Source organism: Pithys albifrons, chromosome 19 (genome assembly GCF_047495875.1).
Source record: "Pithys albifrons albifrons isolate INPA30051 chromosome 19, PitAlb_v1, whole genome shotgun sequence".
NCBI classification, from domain to species: Eukaryota; Metazoa; Chordata; class Aves; order Passeriformes; family Thamnophilidae; genus Pithys; species Pithys albifrons.
Window position 1 is genome coordinate 7,449,130 of NC_092476.1, and position 19,395 is coordinate 7,468,524.

At 49.9% G+C, this 19,395-nt stretch overlaps 1 protein-coding gene across 2 annotated transcripts in view; it reads right to left on the reverse strand.

The window, feature by feature from the left end:
* Nucleotides 1-880: 880 nt before the first annotated feature.
* Nucleotides 881-19,395, reverse strand: part of UBE2O (ubiquitin conjugating enzyme E2 O) — a 61,551-nt gene continuing 43,036 nt past the window's right edge. For both annotated transcript variants that reach the window (XM_071573393.1, XM_071573392.1), the window contains 10 exons: nucleotides 18,258-18,760; nucleotides 15,370-15,524; nucleotides 14,329-14,441; nucleotides 13,127-13,252; nucleotides 11,979-12,068; nucleotides 9,032-9,689; nucleotides 8,031-8,167; nucleotides 7,316-7,519; nucleotides 6,583-6,640; nucleotides 881-4,701 (listed from right to left, as the gene is read on the reverse strand). In XM_071573393.1, coding sequence (XP_071429494.1) covers nucleotides 3,941-4,701; nucleotides 6,583-6,640; nucleotides 7,316-7,519; nucleotides 8,031-8,167; nucleotides 9,032-9,689; nucleotides 11,979-12,068; nucleotides 13,127-13,252; nucleotides 14,329-14,441; nucleotides 15,370-15,524; nucleotides 18,258-18,760 — 2,805 coding nt within the window. In that variant the 3' untranslated portion in view covers nucleotides 881-3,940. The remainder of the gene's footprint in view (nucleotides 4,702-6,582; nucleotides 6,641-7,315; nucleotides 7,520-8,030; nucleotides 8,168-9,031; nucleotides 9,690-11,978; nucleotides 12,069-13,126; nucleotides 13,253-14,328; nucleotides 14,442-15,369; nucleotides 15,525-18,257; nucleotides 18,761-19,395) is intronic.

Sequence of the window (19,395 nt, forward strand, 5' to 3'; positions counted from 1 at the left end):
GTCCGTGCCCGGGGGCTTGCCTGGGGGAAATACTTAGCCTCTTTGGTATAAAATTGCAGTAATTAAACCTCATTTACAGCGCTCAAGTACAAAGTAGAAGAGAAAACAGTGGTGGCTGTTTGCATTTATTCATCTGCAAACTATGCAATTAGGATGGCAGATCTGGGAAAGAAGAGCACGATTGTCCTCCTCTCCTGGCCCCACTCACTCATGGAGAGCCGAGCCAGCAGGGCAGGGAGCAGCTGGGAACCACCTCCCAAAATAAAGTTATTTCCCCCGTGGCGCTGGGCCAGATGTAAAAACAGACTGAGCAGTAACTCTAACCCTCTTGAGCTGCTGGAGGGAGAGCCCAGGGCAGGGGACACACTCAGAGCTCTTGGTGTCTGTATCAAGTGACACGGCTCAGCAGAGCGGAGCCGTTCATGCTCACAGCACCTGAAAGGCTCCCTGGAGTCTCCTCGAGGAATGGCTGTGTGGCTCACAGAAGTAGGGTGGCTGGGATCACCCTTGCCCTCCCTTTCCCAGGTTCTGCTGCACGTCGTTTCCATCACCCATCTGCTTCCAAAACCTGTTGGACAGCAGCAACGGGCTCTTCCCTGGCTGATCCTCTGGTACAGCCCGTCACTCCCAGCACCCAAGGGAGGTGGTAGAGCTGCCACCCACTCCTCAAGAGGCAGAGGGTGGTTTGAACAATTCCAGCAAAGCTGTAAATCTCAGCACACCAAGACACTGCTCACCTCCTGCCACTGGCTCCTCAAGCTGGTCCTGCATCATCCCCATCCAGCCCAGCAGAGCCTGGCACAGGCATGTACCAGAGAGGGGCAAGTGCCAGAAGCCTGGCAGGGGGTGGGAAGGGAAAGAAAGAGACAACAGTCAGAACTACTCACAGAGGCAAAATTTAATGGCAAGTCATCTTCCCTCCTTTATTACACCTTGGTTAGCCAAACAAAAAAAATCTGCAGGTAAAAAAAGTTTTAATGGTCACACAGCACTTTATACATATATTGTAAGCAACCAAGCATCCACATCTGCACGTGAACGACACACCTCTAAGCATGGCCTCAATAGTCAGGTCTGGGTTTTTTTAATTCATTAAATACTGTACAGAATCAAGGCTACAAACTGATTTTGTAATGCTTCTTCCCCAACCCCCAGCACTTAAAACAGTTACAGGCTGCTCTCATTTGTACATCACACAGTCGTGTAGCCAGTTTTAAGGCTAACAATATGCATCATGCTTTGGCTTTTTTTGTGTGTTTTTAATTTTTTTTAAGGTTTTAGCCTTTTAAATTTTGTTACCCTTAAATATTACATACATACACAAAAAAATTACATAGCTGCAGTGTGCTCACCACCAACCTCATCACCCAGGAGCTTCACATTATCAAAAGCTTTAGAAAATTTGTAAACCTCTGTGCACGCTTGGGTTTGGGACAGCTGCAGAGAGCAAGTGATGCCGGGGGGAGCAGCATCCCCTGCCAGAAGGCCTCACACACCTCCTTGTAGGGAGCCCCAGCAGCCTGTGCAAAAGCTCTTGACTAGGATCAGAATGTTTTTGGGCGAAGGGAAGGACAGGCTGCCTGCCCAGCCCCTGCCCTGTGAGATGAGAGCTGCAGAGAGTTGAGGGGAGTGGCACAGGGGAACCCCTACAGCTCCTCCACCCCCAGAGGGTTTCTCCCTCTCTGCCTCCCTATCCTGCGGGGGCTCAGGGCAGCCACAGCCCGGCACTGGGGACAGAGGAGGTAGTGTCTGTGCATCACCAACCGTGGTTTTGCCTGGAAGAGGTTTAATCATTTGTGGACCCAGCCTCTCTGCCTGCCCCTCCCCTGCCCTGGAGCAGTGGCCTCACCCCTCTGCCCCGCTTGCCCCAACACTCAAAGGAATCCATTCATTCCAGAAAGTGGCCATGGCTGCAGCTCACACTGCCCAGCCCCGGGCTCTCAAGCACCTCTGCACCCCAAATCAGGGGTCTGCCAGACCTCCCATATGCCAGGCAAAGATAACTCCCGGTGCCAAAGCAGGGTCAGAGCTGCTACAGGTGATCCACACACACAGACCGGGACCTGGAGAGCTCTCAAGCCCGGGCCTCCACTCACAGCCAAGCCCTGTGTCCTCCAGAGCACTGGGAGCAGCACACGGCATCCCAAATCCCAGCAGTGCATGGGGACATGGGAGGGGCTTTGTGCAGCCACCCCTGGAGCATCATGGGGGCAGCGGGGAAGTGCAGGAAGCCACAGGTGGGGGGATGTGGGCTGATAGGTGCAGCCCTCGGTGTTCCAGGGAGCAGAAAGCACCGTGCCAACACGCTGTCATTCTCCTGCTATTGTTTCTAATGGAGCCCAGGCCCTGGGCTGGGGTGAGGGGAAGAGACCATGGCCATACTGAGCAAGAGCAAAGGAAAGCTTTGGCTCCATCCTTACTTCAGGCAGAGCTATCTGCTCAGCCTGACTCCTCCCCGGGAAGCCTGGCACCAGTGTCTCCATGTGCAGCTGAAAGGACCAACAGACTTCTCCCTGACAGACTGTGCTCCCCATGGATGCTGAATGGCTGCCTCTCCAATGCCTGAACACTGGCCAAGGGCAGTAGTGCTGGAGTGGGACTTCCCAGATCCAGCAGTGAAGGGAAGTGTGTGCAGACAGAACCAGAGGCCTGGGGAAGGTGCCTTGGCCATGGGACTCTGGCAAGTCATTGCTTCAAAGTGCTCCGGGTTGCCAGCTCAGGCTGCTGAAAACACAGGCTACCCTCACCTGCTGTTTCCCAGAGCATCTGACAGTGCTGTGGTTTGGATTAGGGATAGGAGGTGCTGTGCCCACAGCTGGTAAGGGAAAGAGCTGATAACAGCCCAGACCAGTGTCTGATGTAACAGTGCAGGAACTGTCACAAACTGCCACTGCTGCAACAGGGCCTCGCCACGCTATGGCAGCTCCTTCCCTTGGGTGACCCTGGTTGAAAGCAGCAAGGGAGCAGCAGCCGTGCCAGGTACATCCAGACTCCTACCAGATCTACAACAGGCCCCCAGCTCACTCGCTGCCGCCCGCCCAGGTGAGGTGGGGATCCAGGTGGGTGTAGTGCTGTGTGACAGCTGGGATGGCTGGGAACCAAACATGTGGATACCTAAGCAAGTAATGAGGGCAGAACCCTGAATCCCATGTATTTCTAGAAGACAGGCATGCATGGTGAGGAAAGGGAAGTTTGCCTTACTCTGGAGAAAAAGAAGTGGGGATGGTTAGACTTGCTTTTGGGAGACCGACTGGAAGTTGCAGAACTGGATGGAAACCCTGCAGCACAGCCAGGGCAGCACGAGAGCCAGTGCAGAGCTCTGGCCTTGCCTACCAATCCCAACGGGAAGAACCTCATAGCTATCGGTGAACTAAGACTAGAGCAACTCTGTATGGTGTAGACAACTCCAATGCAAACACAATCCAATGTCTAAGTACAGATAAGCTGGGGTAAACTTGATAGAACCCATGGGAACGCCGAGAAAAAAATTGAAAGACTGGGAGAGCATTGCCCTTCATTTCCACAAACTACAGCAATCCCTTCTCCTGGCTGGAACCCCACCAGAAAAAACTGATGGGTGTAGCACTGTGTGGGAAGAGTCCTTGTGTGGAAAGGTGCCCCAAGATGAAAGTGCAGAGGGAACGTGGCTGCAAGACTGCTTCTGTGCAGGTCTCAAATCTTACCATTGCAGGGTCAAACTTGCAAGAAGAGCATGTACATGGGACAGGGGGGAGAAAGAGGGGCTGGGGGCAAAGAGTTATTCATGCTTGGACAACCTTTCCTCAGAGGAGCAATCAGGTCTACCACCTTCTTTGGAACAAACCAAGCTGAGGAAGAAAAAGCTGGAAGGAGAAGCCAGTTGATTGGTAACAGCATTTGCCAATTTACTTTCTGCTGCTTTCCCTTCTCCCCTGCACCTGCCCGTCCCTATCCTGATGGTTTATTTGTCCTCTGTCCACTCTGGGATGTTGGCCCCTGCTAAGGCAGCCCGGTACTGCTGCAAGACACCGCGGATGCTTTTAATGAACCCCTTGGACAAAGGGAAGAGAGGGAACCCAATATCAGGGTAACCACTCTTCTCCGGCAGGAAACTCCTGTAGCTCTTTCTCCGTTTCTTTGGTTTCACGCTGGGCTGCGCGGCAGAGTCCTGGGCAGCTTTCCCCTCGTCCGTTCGGTCTCTGGCCAGGTCCTCCCTGGCTTGGCCTGTGCTCTCCGAGTCTGAGTACTGTTGGAGATCACCAGCGTTGGGCGTCGGGGTTGTGAACTCCAACTCGTCCAGCTCCTCCTTCCCGTCGAGCGCTGAGTCGGACAGTTCGGCGGCCGCTCCCTGCTCCGAGCTGCTGCCGTACTCCGCCAGCGATCCCGCCGCCTCTCCGGGGCTCTCGGCCAGGGCACCGCCGGTGGAGAGCAGGGAGGCAGAATATGCCCCGTTGGCCTGTTCGTGGCTGCGCTCCACCAGCTCGTTCGTCTCCAGCCAGGACTCGATGCGGGACACCAGGCGCCAGCCGTTGCAGCGGAAATGCTCCCGGATTTCGTGCTCAAAGACTTCCACGGGCCGGCGCAGCAGCTGCATCATGGACTGCACCACCCGGATCAGCGTCATCTCGTTGTAGCAGCGGCTGTTCTCGTAGCCCTCCTGCAGCCCCCGGTCACTGTCGAAGCCTGCCTCGTTGTAGTAGGGCTCATTCACCAGGATGAGACCTGCCAGGAGAAGGGAGACCGAGGTGTTAAGGGAGGAATGCCACTGGGAATTACCATCACAGGCATGCACTGATGGGCCACAATTCCTGCCAAGGCAGCTGAGATCAAGGGTCAAGGAGGCCAGGCTGAACAACCAGAACCTGCAGGATGCAAGGGACTGGTGTTGCAAGGGGAGCATTGCGTTATGTGGTGGGGACTTGGACACTACAGGGAGTGGCATCCAAGATCCCTGGCTGGCAAAAACAGTCCCCCACCAGATCGATGCAGAGGACACACAACCACAGAGGTCACAAGGGCAACAGGGGAGAGGTTTCACAACTCCTTTTCCTTTCCTCCCCTCCCCTCCTCCATAAAAACAAACCCACAAACACACCCAAAGCCCTTTTTTTCTCCTCTTAATCAGAACAAAGGCTAATCTTTAGTAACAGGCTTTGAGCTGGCCAGGTCCTGCCCTATCCAGCACAGTCTTCATACAGTGGAGTTCTGTGACAGAATACTGTGACAAGTCACCCATACCAAGATTTCTCCTGCCTGCTTCTGGTCTAATGAAATTACACGTATGTAGCGACGGCACCGGTGCTGCCAGGCTGTTGGCAGCCTGCCACAAACTGCATTAGAGCTGGAGGAGGTGAGATCATGAGTCTCTCAAAGCCCAGGCAGCAGCAGGAAAGCAGATTTTCCCCTAGCACCAAGTTGCTCCAGTAAAACATTTAGTATTTCATTTTCTAAATTTGGATCCTTGGCTTAGTAAATGAGAAAAGGCTTTTCTTGTGGTGTCCTTCCCCCACAGGAGGATACAGGTGGACTGTTGGTACAGAAAAATCAAAGGTGAGCAATTCAGGTCTATATGGACCCTGTGAGACTGAAAGCAGCTAAGAATAATCAAGGCCACACCTGCTGTTGATCCTTAAAGGAGAAATCACTCCCTAGGAGTTCTTAGCAACTCCCCAGAAGTTTCTCATGAGAACTCCTCAGGTTTCCCACAGGATACCGGAGATGTTCCTGAAAACAGTCAGGATGATTTCACCAAAACACTGGACTTGTGAGATATGGACTATAACCAATTAGGATTTGCAGTTAGATGGTGTGAGATTCAATTTTAGCCAACAGAACGTAGGTTTAACCCTATATAAACCGTGTGCAGTGTGTAATAAATGGCATTTGCTTGATCACATTGGTCTGGTGTGTGGTGTCCTTATTCCTCCGTGTATTTATTGTTTAGTGGACTGTGGGGGTTCAGGGAGCAGGAGCTGCCTGCTGACTCGTGGCAGGAACCCTTGCTCTGTGTCAAAGGGCTCCTGCACAGAAAGTTGTCTGTGAGGAAGTTATGTGATTTAGTCTGTCTGCTCTCAAACTGGATAGGGCAGAACAAAGCCCCATGGCAGGAAGCCCTGAGGCTCGTCTAGGCACACCCCTGATTATTCTTCTGCTTTGGAAGGAGCATAAACACCAGCATCATGTGCAAAACATGCCCCGTGTAGGATGGGCAGATGACTCAGTGGGGACAAAAAAAAAAGCGTCCTGCAAACAAGGCCCAGTTTAGCAACTTCAACTAACTCTGGTAACTGGCTGAGGACATGGTGGTTCACCTTCATCAGCTCAGAGTAACAAGCAGATCAGCTCTGTGCCTGGCTGCTGCAGTGAGAAGAAGGGAAAGCATTGTGTCAGAGCCTTGGGATGCAGCCAAAACTCTGGGTATGAGAAAAGCTGGCACCTGCTTCCACTGCTCAAGTGGAGAGATAAGGACACTGCTTTGTCCACAGAGGTGAGAACAAAAGGCAGCACTAACCCAACTGAGGTGACAGAGCCCAACTGTGTGCCCTCACATAAGCCAACATCCCCTCCTCCCATGACCTTTTCCTGTCCCACAGGAGCATTTACCTTGGATGGAGATGAGTACTTGAAGGAGACTGGATTTACTGGTCCACCTTTCTGTCCCCTGAAATGCACACACAAATATGGTAAAGGGCTGAAGCACGATCAGTTTGACCTGTGACAACTGTCAGATGAGGTGAGGCCCCAGTTCCTCTGCATTCCTGTGGCTCACAGCAGGAACAAGGAACTGACTCCACAAGCACGTGATGTACACTGGAGTCCCATCACAACAACCCATCTCTCCGTTACTTTTTTACCAGCACCACACCCCACCAGGCCAGTTCCGCCTGGAACAGTGTAACCCTATAACACACCAGGCATCAACTCCAACCCCTCCCCAGCTGCCCTGTCCATCTACCTGCTCAAAACACATAATATCCCCAGCTCTCTATTTATTCCAAGTCCTCAGCTGGACTTCGTACCATGCTACGTGATTTGTCCACAGTGTGGGAGATGGGTACCTAAGCAACAGGATACACTCCATGCTGGTGGGTGTTGTCATGGTACAGCCTGGCTGGTGTGACCAGAGGCTTCTCATTGAGGAAGGACAGAAGAAACAAATACAGACCCAGGAAAAGCCAAACTATACCACTACAACAGAGCCCAAAGCCGAAGCCACCCCCAGCTGAAGCACAACCTGAGACCAGAAGTCACTCAGGTCTGGTAGGAAGTGACTTGTTCCAAAAGCAGCTCAGCACAACCCCTGCTCCCCCCACAGACAGGGGGATGACAATGTTACCTTGCCTATCCACGTCCCCAGGAGGCTGACACACACTTTGCCATTGTCATACAAGTTGGGGTTCAGTCTCCCACTGCACTGGGAGAGGTAGCGGAAGAGAGGCGGGACAGAAGGGTAGATGTTGGGGAGCTGGATGTCGAAGAGAAAGAGTCCATCCTCATAGGGTGTGCGTGTGGGCCCTTTGATAAGTGCTGAGAAGAGATCCTGTGGGGAGAGGCAGCAGGTCAGAACACTATGAAATATCCTCTTGCCCTGGCAGGGCTGTATAAGCACAGAGGGAGAGCAGGGATGTGATTAACTCAGGCCTGGAAAGAGTCACCTCAAGCAACACATCTTGGGCCACCTTCCCCCCCCCACCCCGAACTGCACTTCTACCACACTCAGAGCAGAGTGAGCCTCTGGATCTGAAGCAGGCCTTCCTTGGAAGGCCAAAAATCCCCAGTCTGCTCACTGTTGACACCAGTCCTTTGCTGGCTGCCTTCCTGCTCAGCACCCGGAACTGGCTTCCTGCAATCAGGAGCTCCTTGTTTGGCCACCCTGACTCAGGGAATGCAAAAGCAGCCATTTGGGGTAATTACAGCCCTGTTTCACATGCTGCACACACATTCCTGCAGCTCTAATGCACAGGATTAAGGCTAAGCAGGGAATTCCAAAGAAAGTGATCTGGATGCTGAGCCCAGCACTAACACAGAGGCATTTGAGAGCAGGCACTTGCCATTCGATCCTCGAAGGTTTTAACCATGATGCCATCGGGCAGGGAGGTGGCCAGGAGAGCCATCTCCTTCCGCACAGTGCTGAAGAACTTCTTTGCTTCTGGAGGCTGGAACTCCATTTTCTTGAAGGCATGGGAATCTGTGGGACAAGGAGAGAAGAGGATTACAGCCTGCCTTTGGAAACTGCCACAGGTTCCTCATGAAGGCAAATCTGCCCATGTGTAATATTCATTGTGTGGATGAGAGGAGTTAACTTGTTCTGGTGCTGAGCCAGGAGGCAGGAGAGATTATTTGATGTTTCCCACACAGCACAGCAGCCACAACCTGCATCTCCTGTTCTCATAGTCCCCACACAACAGTGTCCCTGTGCCCCAGTGAGGAGCCATGTCCCACAGCCAGGACAATCTCAAAATGATGGCTCTTTCTCTGCCAAACCTAAGCACAGCTCCCCATTTTCCTTAACACACATCTGCAGGTTCAGAACACTTTGTACACCTTTCCCTCTCAAGTCTGGCCTGGCTGTCTCGTGAGCACCTTGGGCTCTGCTGTCACCAATGTTCCACACAACCAGATGCTCTTTGTTATTTCTGGCTATTAACATTGGCACCACTCACCCACCAAGGACAGTCAGTTCAAGAACACCGGCTGTTCCTGCTCTGCTTCTCAATCAACTCTGTACTGAAAAAAGCCTGAACAAATCCCACAACTTTCAAGGAAGTCTCTGCCATGGTAAGGGACGGTGTCTCTGCAGCCCTCCTACATTAGTGAAAGAGGGAAGGACACTGAGTCTTGAGGAGGTGCAACAGAGCCTAGAGACACCATCTAAAAGCCAGGTTTAGGCCCCAGAGCACACAGCACTACAGAAGTTGTGTTATCTTCTCCCCAGTTAATGAGCTGTGAAAAGGACTAGGAAGAATATACAATCCAAAAGGCCTTGAAGCAAAGGTTTGGAAGAAAGAAATACTGCAGGACAGCAACGAAGGACAGAGTATCCCACACTCACCTGGAGCATACTCTAACACAGAGAACACTTCTCCCTTGGCACTGGTGAAGGTGACTCCAGGCTTGCCTCCACTCTGCTGGCAGAGCACTGGTGTCTCACTGGGCCACTCTGATCTCACTGGTGTCTGGGCCTCTGCTTTTTCTTCCTTCTTCTCTGTCTCCACCATGGCTTCCATCTTTTCCTCTTCAGCAATAGCCACATTATCCAAGGTCTTCTTTAGATTTTCCTGCAGCTTTTTAATATCATCCAAGAACTTCTTCTCCCGAGTGGGTTTTTCCAGCTCCACAGTTGGGGAGGTGGGAGAGCCAGTCAGCAGCTGCTCCACAGTCATATTTTTCAGGCTTTCCAAGATCTTGATGGCCTCCTTTAGTTCCCGGAAGCTCTTTGGAGTCCCATCCTTGCCACCCTTCTCTGTAGCAAGATCTGCAACTGCCATAGCCACAGCTCCCTGGACTTGTTCCTCTACTTTTTTCACCTCCTCTGCTGCTGGTTCCTCGGGCTCAAAGTCCTCAATTTTTGGGTGGTCATCATCCATGAGGCCATTGTCTGTCTCCCAGCTGTCACTTTCATCCTCCCACTCCGAGGATGCCCCACTGGTGCTGCCGTCGACAGAATCATAGTCCGACTCCTCAATTTCTGATTCAATATTGTACAAGTGCTAAAGGAGAGCAGAGTTACACAAGACTTAGGCTGAAGCAGAAAGTTTTAGTTGTTTTTAAAAGCAAGCCATGAAAAAGAAGCTTCCATCTGGGATTAGTTGGGCTATTTCAACCCCTCCCATCTATAACAGGGTGGATTGGCACAGAGCCCCATAAAAATATACCACCATTCAAAGTATTGTGGGGAAACAAGGGCAAGTTCTTGGTGGGCTGTAACCATCCCAGAGCACACAGGTGCCAAACAGCTACCTGGGTGCCCGAGGGTTTCTGAACACAGAGTTAGTTCAGAAGGTATTTGGTATCATGTGAGGAGTTCGTATTTCTGGTCCTGTTTCTGCACCAGCAACTGTGCTGGCACAGAGCCAAGTTTGGCTGCTTTCACATTCCATCCTGCCACAGATACAATGCTGGAAGCAGGAACACATTCCCATACCAGCTCTCCTTTTCTGTGGCACACACTACTTGCTGTCAGAGCCTTGCTACGCTGCTTTAGCTGTTATATGTGGCTACTGCTTAATATTCAGCTGGGACAATGAAGCCTCACCCAAGCTGCTGAATAAGCTCTTACATAAAATGTTCTCTTCCCCTTGCCCACTGCAAGCTGAATCCATCTGCATGTCACCCAGCCTCACCTTCTATAACCTGCTTTTGCACACACTATGTCTTTTGCAAGGTCCTGCTAAAGAGGTTTACAGACCTACTCCAAGTAGGAGCATCAGCACAGAACCAGGGGAGCAAGATCACCTTTACAGGGCTGTGTTTGGAGCTACAAGATGGGAGCATTTTATCCACAGGCTTCTGACAACTTGAATGACAGCCCAAGAATCCTCTTAATCTTGCAAGATATGAACCCAGAGGCTAAAGCACATGGACACTCAGTTATCTTGTCAAAGCCTTCAACTGAACTAGCACTGTTGAGCCATCCTGCACCACTCAGAGACAGCCAGCCAGTAGAGGTTAGTTGGGTTCAACACAAGTGACTGCAGGCAGGAAAAACCATCAAAACTCACTGCCCTCAAAGCTAATCCAAATCTGAATTGGAAAGTTAATTAGCCAGTTATGCCATCTTTATTTTTAGAGCTGAGAAAAAGCACTCAGACAGCTTGTCTCTGGGCACATGGTCAGGCATTGATAAATCACAGTTTTACTAACTGATAATTCATGCTCCTGACATTTTCCCAACTCCCATAATTACGCAGATGAGCAGAATCGAAGGGACTGGCGTGACACAGCAGGGGCTGCTGCAGAGCCCCAGCACTGCAGTGTGAGAACAGCCCTTTGTGGAGCACACATCAGACCTCTGATTGTGCCTGTGATCCAAGCACATGTGACAACAGGGGGAAGGGAGACAGCAGCCCGCTTTGTACAGCTCCAGTCCACTGCCATAGTGCGGGCATTGACTATTCTACTGTAATTAATGCAGAGCTGCTTGGTTTAAAAAGAAATCTTGATCAAGTACTTTGTAGTCGCAAAGGCATCTCTGCGGCAGAGGCAGTGGGGTCACTGCCACAGTGATGGAGATGGGACCTTACAGATACAGGTTGGCTCCTGTCTTCAGGCTGTCTGCCTTAATCCAAGGAAACAAGGAGAGAAGACATGGGATGAAACTCTGTGGGGAGCAGCGAGCACAAGTACAAGATGTTACTAAAACCTCAGAGCAATGCAGAAATCAGTGGCTGCAGTGGATTAGCAGTGTGGCTGTATCTATATTTTTAAGCTTGCACTCAACCATTTTCCCCTCCCTGCCCTGGGATAGGATTCAGGTCTGATCCCTAGGTTAGCTAAGGTGACAATTTGTACCTCTAGCCCAGCTCCTGGGGGAGCTTCTTCAGCCAAAAAACCCACTGTGGTGCCATTTCACAAGCAAGACAGAACATGCAACAGTCTTTCGGCAGTGCCTTGGTTGGGCAATGCACCAACCCGGGCTCCAGTCAGAGCAGATGATCCCTGAGCTCTGCAGAGCAGCAGGTGCTGGAGGCCAGGAGCAGGGCTGTAGGCAGAGCTGTGAGCATGCAGTCCATGTGTGAAGGCAAAAACAGTCTGCCCAGGCTTTCCTGTTCTTTAAATTCAGGAGCAGTGATGACAAGTTAGTTGCCCAGACCTCCTGATAAAAGAAGGATTTTTCTGTGCTAACAGAACTGAGAAGCCACCCTACTGTATGGGAATACAGCAACCAATAGAGCAAGATTCCCTTACCCAGTAGATCTCTCTACACCCAGGATTTAAATCCGAGACTTGACACCCAGCTAAGAATTATGGGGATTTTGTGAGCTGGAATAGGACCTCACCTGAGGCAGAATGATAGTCTTGGAATTGTCAGCCCACACCACTTCCACTTTACTGCTGACATCCACACGAGCCACCTGTCCGACCGAAGGCTGTGGAGACAAGAGAGGTTTGTCAGTTCCTTTTCTTTCCCAGGCACTTCAGTGCAGAGCAGGAAGGTTTTGTCCAATACATACTCCCTAGCTGGAGAACCACTTAAAGCAACACTTGCATCCTACACATAGAAACCACACCACACTGCCATGGAGATGGGGAAAACTCCCCTCCACAAGGAGCAGGGCTCTGGGAGGGCTGGTCTGGCAGGAGATCCTGAGCTGTGATCAGGACCAGTGGACTTTTTGCAGTCTGCAGAGGAACAGGAGTGCCAGCAAGGGACAGGAATTTCATGGAATGGGGGTGCCCTCTAGTGGGGTGCCCTCACTCCCCCCTCCTCAACACCAGGGGAAAGAACAGGCATGAACAGACAAGTCACAGCTGTTCAGGGTGTGCACAGTAAGGAGCACCTTGTCCTGGCAGCAGGTTATTTAGGTCAGCTGAGCAGGCTGGGATATGATTCCTGCTGCTGAAACTAGAACCACAGCAAGAGTCACACTATATCTTTTAACCCTCTTTTAGGGCTGCAGGCTCAAAAGCTGGAGGTCTCCCTTCACAGTAAGGTTGCTTACTAGCAAGGAATATAGCCTTTACAATACAAAATGTTCCTTCTGTCTCCCCAGATTACTCAGCTAAACAAAATTAACATGTACATAACTCAGATGAAACCCAGAACCCCAGTCTTCTGTTGCCAGGTGAAACTGGTTTCATGACAAATCATTGTTGCTCAGGAGCCCACAGAATATCCTTTTATTACAAGTCACTCTGAATTCCTAAGCAAGAGTTTTATTAAAAACCCTCAGGCATATGTTCAGTTCTTGTCTCAGCTTCCCTCTTGCTCTGTTGTAGTCTGTCATCAAGGTCAGAGGATTTCAAGGTTACATCTCCACCAGACAGAGACCTGATGTGTTTGTTACTCACAACAGCAGGGGACACTGATACAAAATTAGCAAGCTAGGGAGTTTAGGATGCCCCTATGGGCCTCTTATTGACTCTTTCAAGTGTTTCCACCAATACTTGGTGACAATGTGGTCTCATAACTGTGCCCAGGACCCACCTCGTACTCGTTGGCCGTGGCTCCATCCGCATTGCCGATCCGGATCACGATGTCAGTAGTGCGGAAGCGAAAGTCTGGATGATCAGCAATGTCATACACACTCACATCCTCCTCCTCCCCGATCAGCTGCACCGGACACAGAACACAGTCTGTCAGGCCCAGGATGCTGCACTGACCCCCACAGCACACCTTCAGTACTTCAGAGGACTCTGTGTTGTATTTTGTCCATTTTCAGCTGCTTCAACAGCCTACAAAGAGCTGCTCCTGTCCCTTTTTGTCACCTCATCCTGTAGCACACCAATCAAGGCACAGCAATGAGAGGAAGCAGATATTCTATCTCATCTGCCCACCTCACCTTTACTTCAGGTTCCATGTCACTATGATGAGGAGATGTGCAAGCACAGTGTTTTATTCCCTTCTGAACATCCAGATCTCTCAAAGCAGTTCATTGAGGCCCAAAGGATCAGAGTTTACTTTTGAAATCATCCAAGGCAACAGGAAGTGTATGATAAAAAACTTGCCACTTAATAGGAAATATCTTCCCTTTGATTACTCCTGGAGGAAGAGAGCTAAGAGCTCACTAATAATGAGAAATGGGTACAGAGAAGCACAATCCCAGGCCAGACAGATGTTCTGTTTCTGGATGTGAAGGGCTCTGCTCTGTTATGACAATGGGTTGCCAAACTAAGGCAGAAAGCAGAACACCAGATGTGTGTGGTTTGAGTCCCCCTCTCATCTCCAACTAGGCTGCAGTCTTTCAAAGACTCTGGAAAAGAGTGTTTCTACGAATTCCAAGAAAAAGGCATTAAGCTGACTATGGGCAATAGCACTTGGTAGAGGTAAGCATAACCACATGCAAAAGATGGATTCTCTTTTCATGAACTAGCAAAGACACGGAGAAAAAATCCTTGCAGTGAACTCAAAAAATCAACTCTCTGTTAAAGTTTCAGAAAAAAATTTTCATCTATACCAGACTCTGATGGTTACCACTGGATGTAAACTCTCTGCTTGGTCTTCACTGCCTTGCAGGCATCTATGACTCTGAAGTGACATCACCTCTAGCTAAGCCTCCCAAGCCCAAAAGCAAGTTGCTGTTCCCATCCTCAAGGACACATTCCAGTGCAGAGCTGATTCCCAGGCTTATATGTGAAGCCTGTGCTGTCTTGTGGCTGCTTCCAGCAGCCACTGGCTCCTGCACTCACCTCCACATCATCTCCACTGGATTTCAGCTTGAACCACTTCACCACACAGGTGCGGCCGATATGGTCCCCAGACTGCACCACTCCGTATAACCCGGGGTCCTGGTTGCTCTGGGCTTTGGGTCACAAGGTAGGGAGGAAAACACACAAATTAGGCAAAGGAACACAGACTTTACTCAGTGACTGAGGCTGACAGCTCCCAGGCTTTCATGGCTGATGCCTTCTTTTTGTGAATGGCATGAGGAAAAACAGTTCTTCCTACACAGTCAAAATTGTTGCCAAACTAGATTGGTAGAGCTGGAGCTGATGGGTAACTTTGGTCTTCTGGGTTAGACAGAGTCTGGGGAAACTGACTAGTCAGAGTATTACTCATCGGAAATGGCCACAAAAAACAGCCTCTGTTTTTGCTAGGCCAGCCCTCCTGCTTCCCAACCTGGCAGTGTCTTCTGCTCCCTACTGCTGGGGGTCTACCCCTGCTAGACAAGGAGTTGAGAGCCAGAATGTGTCACCAGTGTTTCATATCCAAAAGCTCAGTCTCCTTGACCTTGTGACTCTCAGTAGCATCAACAATCAGTTTGGTGAAGAAAAGGGATTCAAGAAGATGCCTCTGGATCCCAAAACTCTCCATTAAAAAAACAGAAGAGTCATGATAGACAAGCCATATAGAAAAAGCAGCCTGAGGTGAGCTGTTCATTTCTCCCCCCATTCTGTGAGTGAATTCAGAGGTGTCAGCACTTTGAAGGAGAAGGTGGACCACCTCTCCTCTGCAGAAATACTGAAAAACCTAGCTTGGCTCCTTGGCATTTATTCCTTCCACATCTTGCCTGCTGTCACAGTTCAACTTTGGTATCTAAATAATGGTTTCTTTGCTGCCACTCATGCTAAGTCAGCTGAATCACTGCCATCCCCAGAAGATGCCCACCTCAGCTGAGCACTAACAACTACTTAAAAAGCATGACTGTACATTAGGAGATCCAGACTGGACAATACTTTGCAATTAAAAGCATGTTTGTTCCCTGGGAGCATTGTTTTGACACCCAATACCTCTTTTGTCCACCACAAAATCGCCAGGGCAGAACTCATTGTTGTCCAGATGATGGACCGGGATGAGCTCGTTGGAGCGGATGTTTGTCTCCACGGTGCCATCCTGCCACATCACGTCAGCTGAGGTCATCGTGGTCACCACCTCCACAGCAACCCTGGGAACATGGAAAGGCAACGAGTTACCAAAGGGAATGTGATGCTGCCCATATCAGGAATCAAGATGGATCTCACCAAAGCCAAGGTACACAGATCAGCAAGTCAGGAAAACCCACCTAGTCCCTGTGGAAGCAGCTACACAGCAGGGTTTGTTTTGATGGGTTCCCAACCCCTGTGGATATCACACTGCTGCAAGTCTATACTGAAGGAGGATTGACTTTCCAGGGAGCTGATGCTCTCTTTTGTTCCTGGTGGAGCAAACTAACATCAACCAGCACTCACTTTCTACCCCTGTCAGAGGCACAACAGAACCTTCAAATACTTTGAAAGCTAAGATCTCCACAGGAGATCCTTCCAGTCTGGTAGCTCTGAGGAGTTTCTGAAGCTAGAAGAGCATGGGACTAGAAAAAAAAAAGCATCACAGCCCTTCCAGAGAGAAAAAACAAAGCAAAAAGAAAACAGGCAACACATTGAACATGGGTAAAGCAAAAGGATTTTGTTTAAAAGAGAAAAGTGTCCTCCCCAGCTGTTCAAACACATACATGTGTCTCTACAGCTTAGAAATTAAACCCAAACATGCCACAATGGACCACATGCTGGTTTTCTGCTAAGGGGCTTCACAGGGATGCTTGAAGAGGCAAAGTGCTTGGGGCAGGAGGGAGAGAGCTGCAGCCCAGCTGGACAGACTTCTCATAAGCCCTTCACTATTTTCATCTCTCCTACAGCACAAAACAAACCAAATCCCATGCTGACTTTAAATCTTGCCTTTATTTTGCTGGCCAGGTCTTTCAGAATAACATAAGTGCTGGATTTATGTTGGTTTCAAGTCAAACCATAAAAGACGACACAATAGGCAAATACAGCTGTTTGCTCCCAGTCCTGTTTTTATGAAATGGCAGAGAAATATTTTTAAGTGGAAACATGAAATTTCTAGTAGGGCAGCACTCAAGAGCAGAAATTATCAGAGAAGGGTCTGTAACAGGCCAAGTGTGGTGCATGATGTGCCAACAAGATGGCTTCTTGGGGGACATAGGACATGTGCAGCTGAGGATGGGAGTGGAAATGCAGGCTAAGCAAGGAAAAGACACAGTCCTGTCTGCAGCACAGTGTATGTGGCTTCAAACAAAAAAATCACAACTTGACATTAATAAAAATCCCGGTATATTCTGACTAAAAGATAACCAGCAGTCTGTGTGCTGCCCCCAGAGCTGCAGCAGGTCACTCAGTGATGGCAAAGCCACATGCTGAGCTGGCCCCTGCAGTCAGAGCTCCAGGAGCTGACACATCAGATCTGGTGACTAACTGCAGGCAGCCCATCCACTCTGCACTTCTCAGCAGTGCCTGGCAGCACATCTCCAATGGCCTCACCAGCCTCATCAGAATATTGGAACAGCAGTGACCCCTCGCACTGAGCTGTGACCAGCTGCCACGTATGCCCTTGGAAGTGTCAGCTGGAGGCTCACAGTCTGTGCTGAAATAGCCTCTATTTCTTACTCTGTGACACAGTCAGCACTGCATTTCCTTGTATGGAGCTGCCCATATCCAGCACAGGAATCTCTTGGTGGTGCCACAAGGATTTCTCTCCACTGCTTGAATGGTGCCGAGACCCACCAGGTTGTCTGGCCAAGCTCTCCTCAGCAAAACCTCCAGTAAAACCAAGAAACTCAGTAGGGAAATGAGATGAGAAAGGGAACTGAGAATCCATTCCCAGGGACTCTGTCACACACTCTCATTTTTGTCTTTCACCGGAATACTGCTCTGCTGAGCTTCATGATCTTCCCATCTAATTTCTCCAAACCCCACAAGGACTAAAGAAACAGCATTCCTTACATAAAAGCAAAGCTAAAATACCTCCACAAAACGTGAATGAAGTTCATGGCATTCTCAAACTACTGAATCCCTTGAATACCTATCAAGTCACTTTCCCGGGAGAATTCTCACATGTTCTCTTGCACCAGCTTATTTCTGACACAGGATCTGTTCACAGCTAAGTAGCCCAGGGAAGCCAGCAGTCAGATGTCTTTGCATCCCACAAAAACAGTTTAAACATCCTCAAGTTGTGCAAAAGGCAAAAAGTGTTGAGATTCAGCTTTATCTAGAAATAGGCAGATACATGCAATGTTCCCTTTCCCAACCTACTGAAATAAATTCCTCCAAGACTCTCAAGGAGTGAGTGCACTTTGTTCACTAAAAAAATCCTAGTATTTAAAAGTATACCACTGGCAAAAGCTGCAGATCTCTGTGCAGATGAGGGTAAGGATAGGAGACCACCACAGTGCAACCCTCTGCCAGCCCAGACCTCCGTGCTGCTCTGGAGACAGCTCTCTAGGATAAGCTGTCCATTCCTAGCACGGTCTATCCTCAGCCTCTCTCAGAAGCTGCCAATAAGGTAACCAATTAGTGTCACGTTTAAGCTGTGTGATCTTTATTCACCTCTTTGCCTGCACAGTCTAGCACAGCACAGATATGCTGCCGATGCCCTGAGGCACAGCTGAAACAGAATAGCATCAGTGTCACGTCACCTGGCCCCAGTATCATCAGAAGCTGGACTGAGACCAAGCTGATTCCACACAGGCCACTCATCATCAAAAGTCATCAAAAGATAATCACTGTTGGTTACTACCAAGCACTGTCCTGACCCATCCTCCCCCGCCACAAGGTGGTGTTTTACATCTGAGAACTTTGATAATGGAGATTTGTCCATTACACATGGGTTGGGAAATCCAACTCACCTGTCCCCTGGCTTAAACTCTCGTGAAACCTTGGTCTTCTTCTTCTTGTGCTTCCTCTTCAAGTTTTTGATGGAAAGAGGGATGCTTTTCTTGCGGCAAGTGCCGTTGCCACTCTGGGACGAGGCAGTGGAACTGGCAGAGGAGGTGACAGAGCTCGTGTCGTCAGTGTCATCAGCTGCCTCATCGTCAGCATCCTGCTCCATGGACTGCAGCCGGTAGTCAGACAATCCTTCATCCTTCAGCAGAAAGGGAGGCTGCTGCTGTCGTGCTGCTGTTCCCCCTTTCTCCTTCCCTGTTTCTTCAGCCTGCTCCTCCTTTCTCTCCCCAGGGCTCGGTGCGCTATTGGAAGAGTCATCCAGCTCACATTTTGATTCAGGGTTAAGCTTTTCTGGTTTTTGGTCAGCAGCTGCAGCAGACTCTTTGTCAGCACCTTCAGTGGTGCCCTGAGACTCCGGGGAGCACGACATGATCTTCACTATCTGCTTCTTCAGCAGCCGCCTCACCTGGAGAAAGCAGATGTGGATCAGAGCTGAGCCTGGACATTCAGCAAACTGCCAGCCAGCCTGGGGAATGCTCAGGTTTGTGCAGAGCAAAACAGCCCCCATGGGCCTCTGCACATTTCCCTGCACCCCACTATTCTGCACACCAGCATCTCACTACTGCTCTGCTCTGGAGTAGTGCTCACTAGTCCAAAGAAAGTGAGCTTTGCTCCCTAAGGTTATTTTAAGCATGTTTTGAACTTTTTTGTTATGGAAGGTCACAAGAGGCTGCACAATTTAATCTATGTGGCAGACACAGCTATGCAGGGAGTTTACCATCCACACTGATGACATCCTGTTATTCTAGGAACACCATGGCTCTACAGCCAGCATGCACAAAGCACAGCATGACTCACTTGGCCCAGCAAGCAAAGACAACTTTCCTGTCTCACTGTAGCAAGGATTTAACTGAACAGTTCAGCTCCATGAGAAACCTGAGGTCATGCTAATGAAAACAACATGTTTTTTTAAGTCTGGGCTGTCAGAGCACACCTTGACCCCTGCAAGGTGACACCTCTGGGTTCAAGGTCCTGTTCACATTCCCTCATGGTGTTAGCTGTTGGCTGCATGCTTCTCCCCATGTTGTCAGACTGCTCTAC